The sequence below is a fragment of the Mustelus asterias genome, unplaced genomic scaffold, assembly GCF_964213995.1.
Source record: "Mustelus asterias unplaced genomic scaffold, sMusAst1.hap1.1 HAP1_SCAFFOLD_2269, whole genome shotgun sequence".
Lineage (NCBI taxonomy): Eukaryota > Metazoa > Chordata > Chondrichthyes > Carcharhiniformes > Triakidae > Mustelus > Mustelus asterias.
This window is the reverse complement of record NW_027592214.1, coordinates 41,720-55,000: the sequence shown is the minus strand read 5'-3', so window position 1 is coordinate 55,000 and position 13,281 is coordinate 41,720. Positions and strand designations below refer to the sequence as shown.

At 53.5% G+C, this 13,281-nt stretch overlaps 1 protein-coding gene across 1 annotated transcript in view; it reads left to right on the top strand.

Annotated features, from left to right (window-relative positions):
• LOC144489517 (paxillin-like) overlaps window positions 1-13,277 on the top strand; it is a gene marked incomplete at its 5' end in the record, with an annotated part of 14,162 nt that extends 885 nt beyond the window's left edge. Inside the window, 3 exon segments of the mRNA XM_078207384.1 lie at window positions 1,562-1,643; window positions 4,802-4,950; window positions 12,283-13,277. Coding sequence (XP_078063510.1) covers window positions 1,562-1,643; window positions 4,802-4,950; window positions 12,283-12,549 — 498 coding nt within the window.
• Between the last annotated feature and the right edge of the window lie 4 nt (window positions 13,278-13,281).

The window sequence follows — 13,281 nt, the reverse complement described above, 5'->3', positions numbered from 1 at the left end:
CAGGACCAGGGCGTCAAGAGATGAGACGGAGAAGGTTCAGGAGTGTGGGGGGGACGAGGAGGCAGTGAGATCGGGGAAGATCCAGAGGTGCGGGGGAAGGATTAGGGTTTACGGTCAGAGGTCCATGTGAGACGTCTGGGGGGGACTCAGGGCGGCTGGGGAGTGGGGGGGTGGAGACTCGGGGCGTCTGGGCGGGGGACTCTGGGCGTCTGGGCGGGGACCGGTGGCTTCTGGGTGGGGGACCCGGGGCGTCTGGGCGGGGGGACGCGGGGCGGCTGGGGGGCTGAGACGTCCGGGGGTCAGGGGTGAAAGCTTGCCAAGGGATCAGGTTTGGGGTCAAGATTTGTATTCAAGGGGTCATCGTTGAGTCATAGAGTCAGAGAGGTTTACAGCATGGAAACAGGCCCTTCGGCCCAACTTGTCCATGCTGCCCCCTTTTTTAGCCCCTAAGCTAATCCCAATTGCCCGCGTTTGCCCCATATCCCTCTATACCCATCGTACCCATGTAACTATCTAAACGCTTTTTAAAAGACAAAATTGTACCCGCCTCTACTACTGCCTCTGGCAGCTCGTTCCAGACACTCACCACCCTCTGTGTGAAACAATTGCCCCTCTGGACCCTTTTGTATCTCTCCCCTCTCACCTTCAACCTACACCCTCTAGTTTTAGGCTCCCCTACCTTTGGGAAAAGATATTGACTATCTAACTGATCTGTGCCCCTCATTATTTTATAGACCTCTATAAGATCACCCCTCAGCCTCCTACGCTCCAGAGAAAAAAGTCCCAGTCTACCCAGCCTCTCCTCATAACTCAATCCATCAAGTCCCGGTAGCATCCTAGTAAATCTTTTCTACACTCTTTCTAGTTTAATAATATCCTTTCTATAATAGGGTGACCAGAACTGTACACAGTATTCCAAGTGTGGCCTTACCAATGTCTTGTACAACTTCAACAAGACGTCCCAACTCCTGTATTCAATGTTCTGACCGATGAAACCAAGCATGCCGAATGCCTTCTTCACCACTCTGTCCACCTGTGACTCCACTTTCAAGGAGCTATGAACATGTACCCCTAGCTCTCTTTGTTCTGTAACTCTCCCCAACGCCCTACCATTAACTGAGTAAGTCCTGCCCTGGTTCGATCGACCAAAATGCATCACCTCGCATTTGTCTAAGTTAAACAGTGTTTGGGGTCGGGGGTTACGGTGGGGTCGGGGGTTACGGTGGGGTCGGGGGTTACGGTGGGGTCGGGGGTTACGGTGGGGTCGGGGGTTACGGCGGGGTCGGGGTTTACTGTGGGGTCGGGGGTTACGGTGGGGTCAGAGATCATTGGGGAGGGGGGAGAGAGGTTGGGGGGAGAGGGGGACGGATGGAGGCGGGGATGAGCGGGAGCGCGGCAAGGTCAGCTGTCTGTGGATTGGGCCTCTGGGCTCAAGTGTCTGGGGGTCAGAGTGTCTGGGGCTCAAGCGTCTGGCGGGGGATCAAGTGTCTGGGGGAGTGAGAGCGAGACGGGCCAGCATCGCTCACCTCTCCTTCTGCCTCTTTCCCCCCCACTCTCCTAGAAAATGGTGACAGCTCTGGAGCGGAACTGGCACCCCAACCACTTCTGCTGTGCCAACTGTGGCCGGGTCTTCGGAGAAGACGGTGAGTGCCTTCCGCGGGACCCCGATCTCCCGCCTGCCCGTCTAGACGGCCGGCCAGACAACCCTCTGCCGGAGGAATCACTGCCCCAGAGTCACCCTCCCTCCCTCCCGAATCGGGGCTAAATCTTCACATTGTGTCTCAGCTATTCAAGATGGCGGCTTATCCAAAGGCCAATCGCTGATGGGTCAATCAATTAATTGGGAAAACTATCTTCTCGATTGGAAGGGAGGGACTTCATTGGACAGCGAGAGGCCCGGATTCAATGGAAGTCATTCTGGACAGAATGGTGACGGAGAATGAGAAGGCCTCGGATGGCAATTTAAATCCTTAATTTAGACTTTGTATGACTATTTTGTGTGGCACAGTGGGTTAGCAGCGTTGCCTCACAGCGCCAGGGACCCGGGTTCGATTCCCGGCTCGGGTCACTGTCTGTGTGGAGTTTGCACGTTTTCCCCATGTCTGCGTGGGTTTTCTCCGGGTGCTCCGGTTTCCTCCCACAGTCCAAAGATGTGAAGGTTAGGTGTATTGGCCATGCTAAATTGTCCATTAGTGTCCAAAGATGTGTAGGTTAGGAGGATTGGCCATGCTAAATTGTCCATTAGTGTCCAAAGATGTGTAGGTTAGGTGGATTGGCCATGCTAAATTGTCCATTAGTGTCCAAAGATGTGCAGGTTAGGTGGATTGGCCATGCTAAATTGTCCATTAGTGTCCAAAGATGTGCAGGTTAGGTGGATTGGCCATGCTAAATTGTCCATTAGTGGCCAAAGATGTGTAGGTTAGGTGGATTGGCCATGCTAAATTGCCCCTTAGTGTCCAAAGATGTGTAGGTTAGGTGGATTGGCCATGCTAAATTGTCCATTAGTGTCCAAAGATGTGCGGGTTAGGTGGATTGGCTATGCTAAATTGTCCCTTAGTGTCCAAAGATGTGTAGGTTAGGGGGATTGGCCATGCTAAATTGCCCCTTAGTGTCCAAAGATGTGTAGGTTAGGTGGATTGGCCATGCTAAATTGTCCCTTAGTGTCCAAAGATGTGTGGGTTGGGTGGATTGGTCATGCTAAATTGCCCATTAGTGTCCAAAGATGTGCAGGTTAGGTGGATTGGCCATGCTAAATTGTCCCTTAGTGTCCAAAGATGTGCAGGTTAGGTGGATTGGCCATGCTGAATTGTCCCTTAGTGTCCAAAGATGTGCAGGTTAGGTGGATTGGCCATGCTAAATTGTCCCTGAGTGTCCAAAGATGTGTAGGTTAGGGGGATTGGCCATGCTAAATTGCCCCTTAGTGTCCAAAGATGTGGAGGTTAGGGGGATTGGCCATGCTAAATTGCCCCTTAGTGTCCAAAGATGTGTAGGTTTGGGGGATTGGCCATGCTAAATTGCCCCTTAGTGTCCAAAGATGTGTAGGTTAGGGGGATTGGCCGTGCTAAATTGCCCCTTAGTGTCCAAAGATGTGGAGGTTAGGGGGATTGGCCATGCTAAATTGCCCCTTAGTGTCCAAAGATGTGTAGGTTTGGGGGATTGGCCATGCTAAATTGCCCCTTAGTGTCCAAAGATGTGTAGGTTAGGGGGATTGGCCGTGCTAAATTGCCCCTTAGTGTCCAAAGATGTGTAGGTTAGGGGGATTGGCCGTGCTAAATTGTCCCTTAGTGTCCAAAGATGTGCAGGTTAGGTGGATTGGCCATGCTGAATTGTCCCTTAGTGTCCAAAGATGTGTTGGTTAGGGGGATTGGCCATGCTAAATTGTTCCTTAGTGCCGAGAGGATTAGCAGGGTAAATATGCGAGGTTACAGAGACAGCGTGGGACTGTTGTTGGAGCAGTGTTGAAGGGCCGAATGGTCTCCTTCTGTACTGTAGGGAATCGATGACATTTTTCCTTGTTTATTTATTTTTTTATTAATTCACTCATTGGACACGGGCATCGCTGGCTGGCCAGCATTTATTGCCCATCCCTAGTTGCCCTTGGAGGGCAGTTGAGAGTGGCATCGCTGTGGGTGACATGTAGGCCCAGACCAGGGTATGAATGCCAGATTTCCTTCCCTCAAGGGAACCAGATGGGTTTTTCCCCGACAATCGACAAGGGGTCATCCGTAGATTCTTAATTCCAGATATTTTATTTATTGAATTCAGATTCCACCATCTGTCATGGGCAGGATTCAAAGCCGGGTGCCCAGAACATTCACTGAGTTTCTGGATCAATAGCCCAGCGATAATACCATCGCGAGGCCTTTAATTTAGGCCTTGATTGTCAGGCGAGGCCTTGAATGTAGGCCTCGTTTGTCAGGCAAGCCTTTGATTGAAGCCTTGTTTGACAGGCGAGGCCTTGTATTTAGGCTTTATCAGGCGAGGCCCTTAATTTAGGCCTTGTCAGACGAAGCCTTTAATTTAGGCCTCATCAGGCAGGGCCTTTAATTTAGGCCTTGTCAGGCAGGGCCTTTAATTTAGGTCTTGTCAGGCAGGGCCTTTAATTTAGGCCTTGTCAGGTGAGGCCTTTAATTTAGGCCTTGTCAGGTGAGGCCTTTAATTTAGGCCTTGTCAGGTGAGGCCTTGAATTTAGGCCTTGTCAGGTGAGGCCTTCAATTTAGGCCTTGTCAGGTGAGGCCTTTAATTTAGGTCTTGTCAGGTGAGGCCTTTAATTGAGGCCTTGTCAGGCAGGGCCTTTAATTTAGGTCTTGTCAGGCGAGGCCTTTAATTGAGGCCTTGTCAGGCAGGGCCTTTAATTTAGGTCTTGTCAGGTGAGGCCTTTAATTGAGGCCTTGTCAGGCAGGGCCTTTAATTTAGGTCTTGTCAGGCGAGGCCTTTAATTTAGGTCTTGTCAGGTGAGGCCTTTAATTTAGGTCTTGTCAGGCAGGGCCTTTAATTTAGGTCTTGTCAGGCAAGGCCTTGAATTTAGGTCTTGTCAGATGAGGCCTTTAATTTAGGCCGTGTCAGGTGAGGCCTTTAATTTAGGCCTTGTCAGGTGAGGCCTTGAATTTAGGCCTCGTCAGGTGAGGCCTTTAATTTAGGCCTAGTCAATTTCGGCCTTGTTTGTCAGGCGAGGCCTGTTTTTACGGCCTACTTTGGGATGGAGGATGGCTAATTTTGGGCTAAAGGCAGACTGCACTTGGCTTGACGTGACATTTACCCCTCTTTCCTCTCCTCTCCCCCGCCGCCGTCCCCCGGACAGGTTTTCACGAGCGCGATGGCAAACCGTACTGTCGGAAGGACTTCTACGAGCTCTTTGCTTCCCGTTGCCACGGTTGTAAGAAGGCCATACTGGAGAACTACATTTCGGCTCTGAACACCTTGTGGCACCCAGAGTGCTTCGTCTGCCGGGTGAGTGGGTGCCGGCGGGGGTGTCGGGGGCGGGGTGCATGGATTTGGGTGGGATCTTGCCATGCAATGGTGGCCATTTTGTGTCTCTGACACCCAACAGGCCACTAGCGCGGACATCGGACCCATCATACTACTCACAATGGGCTGGAAAGCACAAGAGGCCATTCGGCCCATCAATTCTGGACTGTTTTTGCCAAATGCAATCCCCACACTAATCCCACTGCCCCGCTCCCTCCCCATAGCCCTGTATCAATCCCAAAACTAATCCCACTGCCCCGCTCTCTCCCCATAGCCCTGTATCGATCCCCAAACTAATCCCACTGCCCCGCTCCCTCCCCATAGCCCTGTATCGATCCCCAAACTAATCCCACTGCCCCGCTCCCTCCCCATAGCCCTGTATCGATCCCCAAACTAATCCCACTGCCCCGCTCCCTCCCCATCGCCCTGTATCGATCCCCAAACTAATCCCACTGCCCCGCTCCCTCCCCATAGCCCTGTATCGATCCCCAAACTAATCCCACTGCCCCGCTCTCTCCCCATAGCCCTGTATCAATCCCCAAACTAATCCCACTGCCCCGCTCTCTCCCAATAGCCCTGAATCAATCCCCAAACTAATCCCACTGCCCCGCTCTCTCCCCATAGCCCTGTATCAATCCCCAAACTAATCCCACTGCCCCGCTCTCTCCCAATAGCCCTGTATCAATCCCCAAACTAATCCCACTGCACCGCTCTCTCACCACAGCCCTGTATCAATCCCCAAACTAATCCCACTGCCCCGCTCTCTCCCCACAGCCCTGTATCGATCCCCAAACTAATCCCGCTGCCCCGCTCTCTCCCCATAGCCGTATCAATCCCCAAACTAATCCCACTGCCCCGCTCTCTCCCCATAGCCGTATCAATCCCCAAACTAATCCCACTGCCCCGCTCTCTCCCCACAGCCCTGTATCGATCCCCAAACTAATCCCACTGCCCCGCTCTCTCCCCACAGCCCTGTATCGATCCCCAAACTAATCCCACTGCCCAGCTCTCTCCCCATAGCCCTGTATCAATCCCCAAACTAATCCCACTGCCCCGCTCTCTCCCCATAGCCCTGTATCAATCCCCACACTAATCCCACTGCCCCGCTCTCTCCCCATAGCCCTGTATCAATCCCCAAACTAATCCCACTGCCCCGCTCCCTCCCCATAGCCCTGTATCAATCCCCAAACTAATCCCACTGCACCGCTCTCTCCCCAAAGCCCTGTGTCAATCCCCAAACTAATCCCACTGCCCCGCTCCCTCCCCATAGCCCTGTATCAATCCCCAAACTAATCCCACTGCCCCGCTCTCTCCCCAAAGCCCTGTGTCAATCCCCAAACTAATCCCACTGCCCCGCTCCCTCCCCATAGCCCTGTATCAATCCCCAAACTAATCCCACTGCCCCGCTCTCTCCCCACAGCCCTGTATCGATCCCCAAACTAATCCCACTGCCCCGCTCTCTCCCCACAGCCCTGTATCGATCCCCAAACTAATCCCACTGCCCCGCTCTCTCCCCACAGCCCTGTATCGATCCCCAAACTAATCCCACTGCCCCGCTCTCTCCCCACAACCCTGTATCGATCCCCAAACTAATCCCACTGCCCCGCTCTCTCCCCATAGCCCTGTATCAATCCCCACACTAATCCCACTGCCCCGCTCTCTCCCCATAGCCCTGTATCAATCCCCAAACTAATCCCACTGCCCCGCTCCCTCCCCATAGCCCTGTATCAATCCCCAAACTAATCCCACTGCCCCGCTCTCTCCCCATAGTCCTGTATCAATCCCCAAACTAATCCCACTGCCCCGCTCCCTCCCCATAGCCCTGTATCAATCCCCAAACTAATCCCACTGACCCGCTCTCTCCCCATGGCCCTGTATCAATCCCCAAACTAATCCCACTGCCCCGCTCTCTCCCCAAAGCCCTGTATCGATCCCCAAACTAATCCCACTGCCCCGCTCTCTCCCCACAGCCCTGTATCGATCCCCAAACTAATCCCACTGCCCCGCTCTCTCCCCACAGCCCTGTATCGATCCCCAAACTAATCCCACTGCCCCGCTCTCTCCCCACAGCCCTGTATCGATCCCCAAACTAATCCCACTGCCCCGCTCTCTCCCCACAACCCTGTATCGATCCCCAAACTAATGCCACTGCCCCGCTCTCTCCCCACAGCCCTGTATCGATCCCCAAACTAATCCCACTGCCCCGCTCTCTCCCCACAGCCCTGTATCGATCCCCAAACTAATCCCACTGCCCCGCTCTCTCCCCACAGCCCTGTATCGATCCCCAAACTAATCCCACTGCCCCGCTCTCTCCCCACAACCCTGTATCGATCCCCAAACTAATGCCACTGCCCCGCTCTCTCCCCACAGCCCTGTATCGATACCCAAACTAATCCCACTGCCCCGCTCTCTCCCCACAGCCCTGTATCGATCCCCAAACTAATCCCACTGCCCCGCTCTCTCCCCACAGCCCTGTATCGATCCCCAAACTAATCCCACTGCCCCGCTCTCTCCCCACAGCCCTGTATCAATCCCCAAACTAATCCCACTGTCCCGCTCTCTCCCCATAGCCCTGTATCAATCCCCAAACTAATCCCACTGCCCCGCTCTCTCCCCATAGCACTGTATCAATCCCCAAACTAATCCCACTGCCCCGCTCTCTCCCCATAGCCCTGTATCAATCCCCAAACTAATCCCACTGCCCCGCTCTCTCCCCATAGCCCTGTATCAATCCCCAAACTGATCCCACTGCCCCGCTCTCTCCCCATAGCCCTGTATCAATCCCCAAACTGATCCCACTGCCCCGCTCTCTCCCCATAGCCCTGTATCAATCCCCAAACTAATCCCACTGCCCCGCTCTCTCCCCATAGCCCTGTATCAATCCTCACACTAATCCCACTGCCCCGCTCTCTCCCCATAGCCCTGTATCAATCCCAAAACTAATCCCACTGCCCCGCTCTCTCCCCATAGCCCCGTATCAATCCCCAAACTAATCCCACTGCCCCGCTCCCTCCCCATAGCCCTGTATCAATCCCCACACTAATCCCACTGCCCCGCTCTCTCCCCATAGTCCTGTATCAATCCCCAAACTAATCCCACTGCCCCGCTCCCTCCCCATAGCCCTGTGTCAATCCCCAAACTAATCCCACTGCCCTGCTCCCTCCCCACAGCCCTGTATCAATCTCCAAACTAATCCCACTGCCCCGCTCTCTCCCCACAGCCCTGTATCAATCCCCAAACTAATCCCACTGCCCCGCTCTCTCCCCACAGCCCTGTATCAATCCCCAAACTAATCCCACTGCCCCGCTCACTCCCCACAGCCCTGTATTAACCCCCAAACTAATCCCACTGCCCCGCTCTCTCCCCATAGCCCGGAATCCCCAAACTAATCCCACTGCCCCGCTCACTCCCCACAGCCCTGTATTAACCCCCAAACTAATCCCACTGCCCCGCTCACTCCCCACAGCCCTGTATTAACCCCCAAACTAATCCCACTGCCCCACTCACTCCCCACAGCCCTGTATTAACCCCCAAACTAATCCCACTGCCCCACTCACTCCCCACAGCCCTGTATTAACCCCCAAACTAATCCCACTGCCCCGCTCACTCCCCACAGCCCTGTATTAACCCCCAAACTAATCCCACTGCCCCGCTCTCTCCCCATAGCCCTGTATTGTGGGCAGTTCAGAGAGAGGTTCCCCAGAACGATTCCAGAGATAGGCAGCACAGCGGGTTAGCACTGCTGCCTCACAGCGCCGGGGACCCGGGTCCGATTCCCGGCTCGGGTCTCTGTCTGTGCGGAGTCTGCACCTTCTCCCCGTGTCTGCGTGGGTTTCCTCCGGGTGCTCCGGTTTCCTCCCACAGTCCGAAAGACGTGCGGGTTAGGGTGCCTTGGCCGTGCTAAATTGTCTCCTCGTGTCCCAGGATATGTAGGTTAAAGGGATTAGCTGGGTAAATATGTGGGGTTGCGGGAACAGGGCCTGGGTGGGATTGTGGTCGATGCAGATTCGATGGGCCGAATGGCCTCCTTCTGCACTGTAGGGATTCTATAAAGGGGTTGTTGTACGAGGAGAGATTGAACAGTTTGCGCTTGTCCTCGCTGGAGTTTGGAAGGATGAGAGGGGGATCTGATCGAGGGATAGAAAAGGGATTGATGGAGTAATCGTAGAGTCAATGTTCTCCCCCGAGTGGGGTAATCTGGAACAAGTGGGCAGGACTTACTCAGTTAATGGTAGGGCGTTGGGGAGAGTTACAGAACAAAGAGATCTCGGGGTACGGGTTCATAGCTCCTTGAAAGTGGAGTCACAGGTGGACAGAGTGGTCTGTCTGGGGGACAGAGTGGTCTGTCTGGGGGACAGAGTGGTCTGTCTGGGGGACAGAGTGGTCTGTCTGGGGGACAGAGTGGTCTGTCTGGGGGACAGAGTGGTCTGTCTGGGGGACAGAGTGGTCTGTCTGGGGGACAGAGTGGTCTGTCTGGGGGACAGAGTGGTCTGTCTGGGGGACAGAGTGGTCTGTCTGGGGGACAGAGTGGTCTGTCTGGGGGACAGAGTGGTCTGTCTGGGGGACAGAGTGGTCTGTCTGGGGGACAGAGTGGTCTGTCTGGGGGACAGAGTGGTCTGTCTGGGGGACAGAGTGGTCTGTCTGGGGGACAGAGTGGTCTGTCTGGGGGACAGAGTGGTCTGTCTGGGGGACAGAGTGGTCTGTCTGGGGGACAGAGTGGTCTGTCTGGGGGACAGAGTGGTCTGTCTGGGGGACAGAGTGGTCTGTCTGGGGGACAGAGTGGTCTGTCTGGGGGACAGAGTGGTCTGTCTGGGGGACAGAGTGGTCTGTCTGGGGGACAGAGTGGTCTGTCTGGGGGACAGAGTGGTCTGTCTGGGGGACAGAGTGGTCTGTCTGGGGGACAGAGTGGTCTGTCTGGGGGACAGTCTCCCCCCAGCCTCTCTCCCCCCTCCCCAATGATCTCTGACCACAGGTGGACAGAGTGGTGAAGAAGGCATTCGGCATGCTTGGTTTCATCGGTCAGAACATTGAATACAGGAGTTGGGACGTCTTGTTGAAGTTGTACAAGACATTGATAAGGCCACACTTGGAATACTGTGTACAGTTCTGGTCACCCTATTATAGAAAGGGATATTATTAAACTAGAAAGAGTGCGGAAAAGATTTACTAGGATGCTACCGGGACTTGATGGATTGAGTTATGAGGAGAGGCTGGATAGACTGGGACTTTTTTCTCTGGAGCGTAGGAGGCTGAGGGGTGATCTTATAGAGGCCTATAAAATAATGAGGGGCACAGATCAGCTAGATAGTCAATATCTTTTCCCAAAGGGAGGGGAGTCTAAAACTAGAGGGCATAGGTTTAAGGGGAGAGGGGAGAGATACAAAAGGGTCCAGAGGGGCAATTGTTTCACACAGAGGGTGGTGAGTGTCTGGAACGAGCTGCCAGAGGCAGTAGTAGAGGCGGGTACAATTTTGTCTTTTAAAAAGCATTTAGACAGTTACATGGGTAGAGAGGGATATGGGTGAAACGCGGGCAATTGGGATTAGCTTAGGGACTTTAAAAAGAAAGGGATGGCATGGACAAGTTGGGCCGAAGGGCCTGTTTCCATGCTGTAAACCTCTCTGACTCTAAGAGCTGTAAGAGTTTTAACAACACCAGGTTAAAGTCCAACAGGTTTATTTGGTAGCAAATGCCATGAGCTTTCGGAGCGCTGCTCCTTCGTCAGATGGAGTGGAAATCTGCTCTCAAACGGGGCACAGAGACACAAAATCAAGTTACAGAATACTGATTAGAATGCGAATCTCTACAACCAACCAGGTCTTAAAGATACAGACAATGTGAGTGGAGAGAGCGTTAAGCACAGGTTAAAGAGATGTGTATCGTCTCCAGCCAGTGAGATTCTGCAAGTCCAGGAGGCAGGCTGTGGGGGTTACAGATAGTGTGACATGAACCCAACATCCCGGTTGAGGCCGTCCTCATGTGTGCGGAACTTGGCTATCAGTTTCTGCTCAGCGACTCTGCGCTGTTGTGAAGGCCGCCTTGGAGAACGCTTCCCCGAAGATCAGAGGCTCAATGCCTCCGTGTTCACCCCCAGTCCAATGCCAGCATCGCCACATCACTCTCAGAGCTCACGGGTGTAGGTTCATAAGATATAGGAGCAGAATGAGGCCATTCGGCCCATCGGGTTCACTCCGCCATGGCTGATATGCTCCACGTCCCCATTTTCCTGCCTTCTCCCAGTAACCCTTCAACCCCATTAGCCAATTAACAATCTGTCCAACTCCCTCTTCAATGTACTGACTGTCCCAGCATCCTCTGGGGGAGCAAATTCCACAGGTTCACAACCCTTTGGGAGAAGCTGTTTCTCTTCCAACTCTTGTTTTAAATTTGCAACCCCTTATCCGAAGACCTTGACCTCTCGTCCTGGGATGACCCTCAAGAGGGCTAGAATACAAGAGCAGGGATGGACTTCTGAGGTTCTGGTCAGATCCCATTTGGAGTATTGCGAGCGGTTTTGGGCCCCCGTGTCTAAGGAAGGACGTGCCGGCCTCGGAGAGGGTCCGGAGGAGGTTCAGAAGATCCCTGGAATGAAGAGCTTGTGGTACGAGGAACGGGTTGAGGACTCTGGGTCTGTACTGGTTGGGAGTTTAGAAGGATGAGGGATCTTATTGAAACTTACAGGATACTGTGAGGCCCGGATAGAGTGGACACGGAGAGGATGTTTCCACGAGTAGGAAAAACTAGAACCAGAGGGAACACAACCTCAGGCTGAAGGGACGATCCTTTAAAACAGAGATGAGGAGGAATTTCTTCAGTGGTGAATGTGTGGAACTCTTTGCCGCAGAGGAGGTCGGGTCATTGAGTGTCTTTAAGACAGAGATAGATAGGTTCTTGATTAATAAGGGGATGATAGATAGGTTCTTGATTAATAAGGGGATGATAGATAGGTTCTTGATTAATAAGGGGATGATAGATAGGTTCTTGATTAATAAGGGGATGATAGATAGGTTCTTGATTAATAAGGGGATGATAGATAGGTTCTTGATTAATAAGGGGATGATAGATAGGTTCTTGATTAATAAGGGGATGATAGATAGGTTCTTGATTAATAAGGGGGTCAGGGGAAAAGGCAGGAGAATAGGGATGAGAAAAATATCAGCCGCGATTGAATGGGGGAGCAGACTCGATTGGCCGAATGGCCTACTCCTATCCCTACCCTGCCAAGGGGTCGGAGGTTACCCCCAAGCGGACAATCATGGGCAAGTCTTGATCTCCGCTGGTGGCTGTTACCTTCTCTCTCTCTCTCTCTCCCAGGACTGCTACACTCCCTTTGTGAACGGGAGCTTCTATGATCATGCAGGACAACCCTACTGCGAAATTCACTACCACAAGAACCGGGGCTCGCTGTGCTCCGGGTGTGAAAGGCCCATCACCGGCCGCTGTATCACCGCCATGGGGAACAAATTCCATCCTAACCACTTTGTCTGCGCCTTCTGCCTCAAGCAACTCAACAAGGGCACCTTCAAGGAGCAAAACGAGAAGCCCTACTGCCACCCCTGCTTTGTTAAGCTCTTCGGCTAACCCCCGGCAAGGCCCAGCTCCCCCCCGCTACTTCGGGACACCGAGTGGGAACCAAGATGTGTGCGGGGTTGACGCAGCGGCTGAGTTTCAAATGCTCTGTGTCGGGGCAGGGTAACTTCAAGCTCTGTGGTATTCAACTGCGGGGGGGGGGGGGGATATCTTTCGATTGCTCCCCAGCCCCCTCCATCTACCTCCCCCCATTCCCGCTTCCCCATCTCCCTCAAGATAACGAGCCGCTGCATTCCCTCGACACCTCTCCAAGACAAATCTCGGCCTCCATCTCCTTGTCCAATACAAGCCCTTCCATTCTCTCCCTCTTAAATACCCCCCCCCCCGAGCCTGTCTCCCTCTCCAATCGCCATTCCCTCGGCCTACTTCCATTCCATCCCTTCGACCTCTCTCCCTCTCGTATACCTCCTCAGGCCTACCTCCCTCACCCTGATACTCGCGCCTGCCTCGCTTCCTAATGCTTGTCCCACTCTCTGGCTCCAGCTCTCCCGAGCAATAACCATTCCCCGGGCAATAGTTACCCCCCTGGGCACCTTAAACATTCCCCACCCTCCCCGATCTGTAATGCAGTCCGGAGCCAGAGTTATCCGCCCGGACACCGTCATCCTTGTATCGAATCGCACCGTATAATCGCAGCCTGGTACAAGCCTCAGTATCTTATCGTTTATCTTATAATCTGTCGTGCAAGTCACCACCTCAAATAAACTATGCAATTACTCGTCA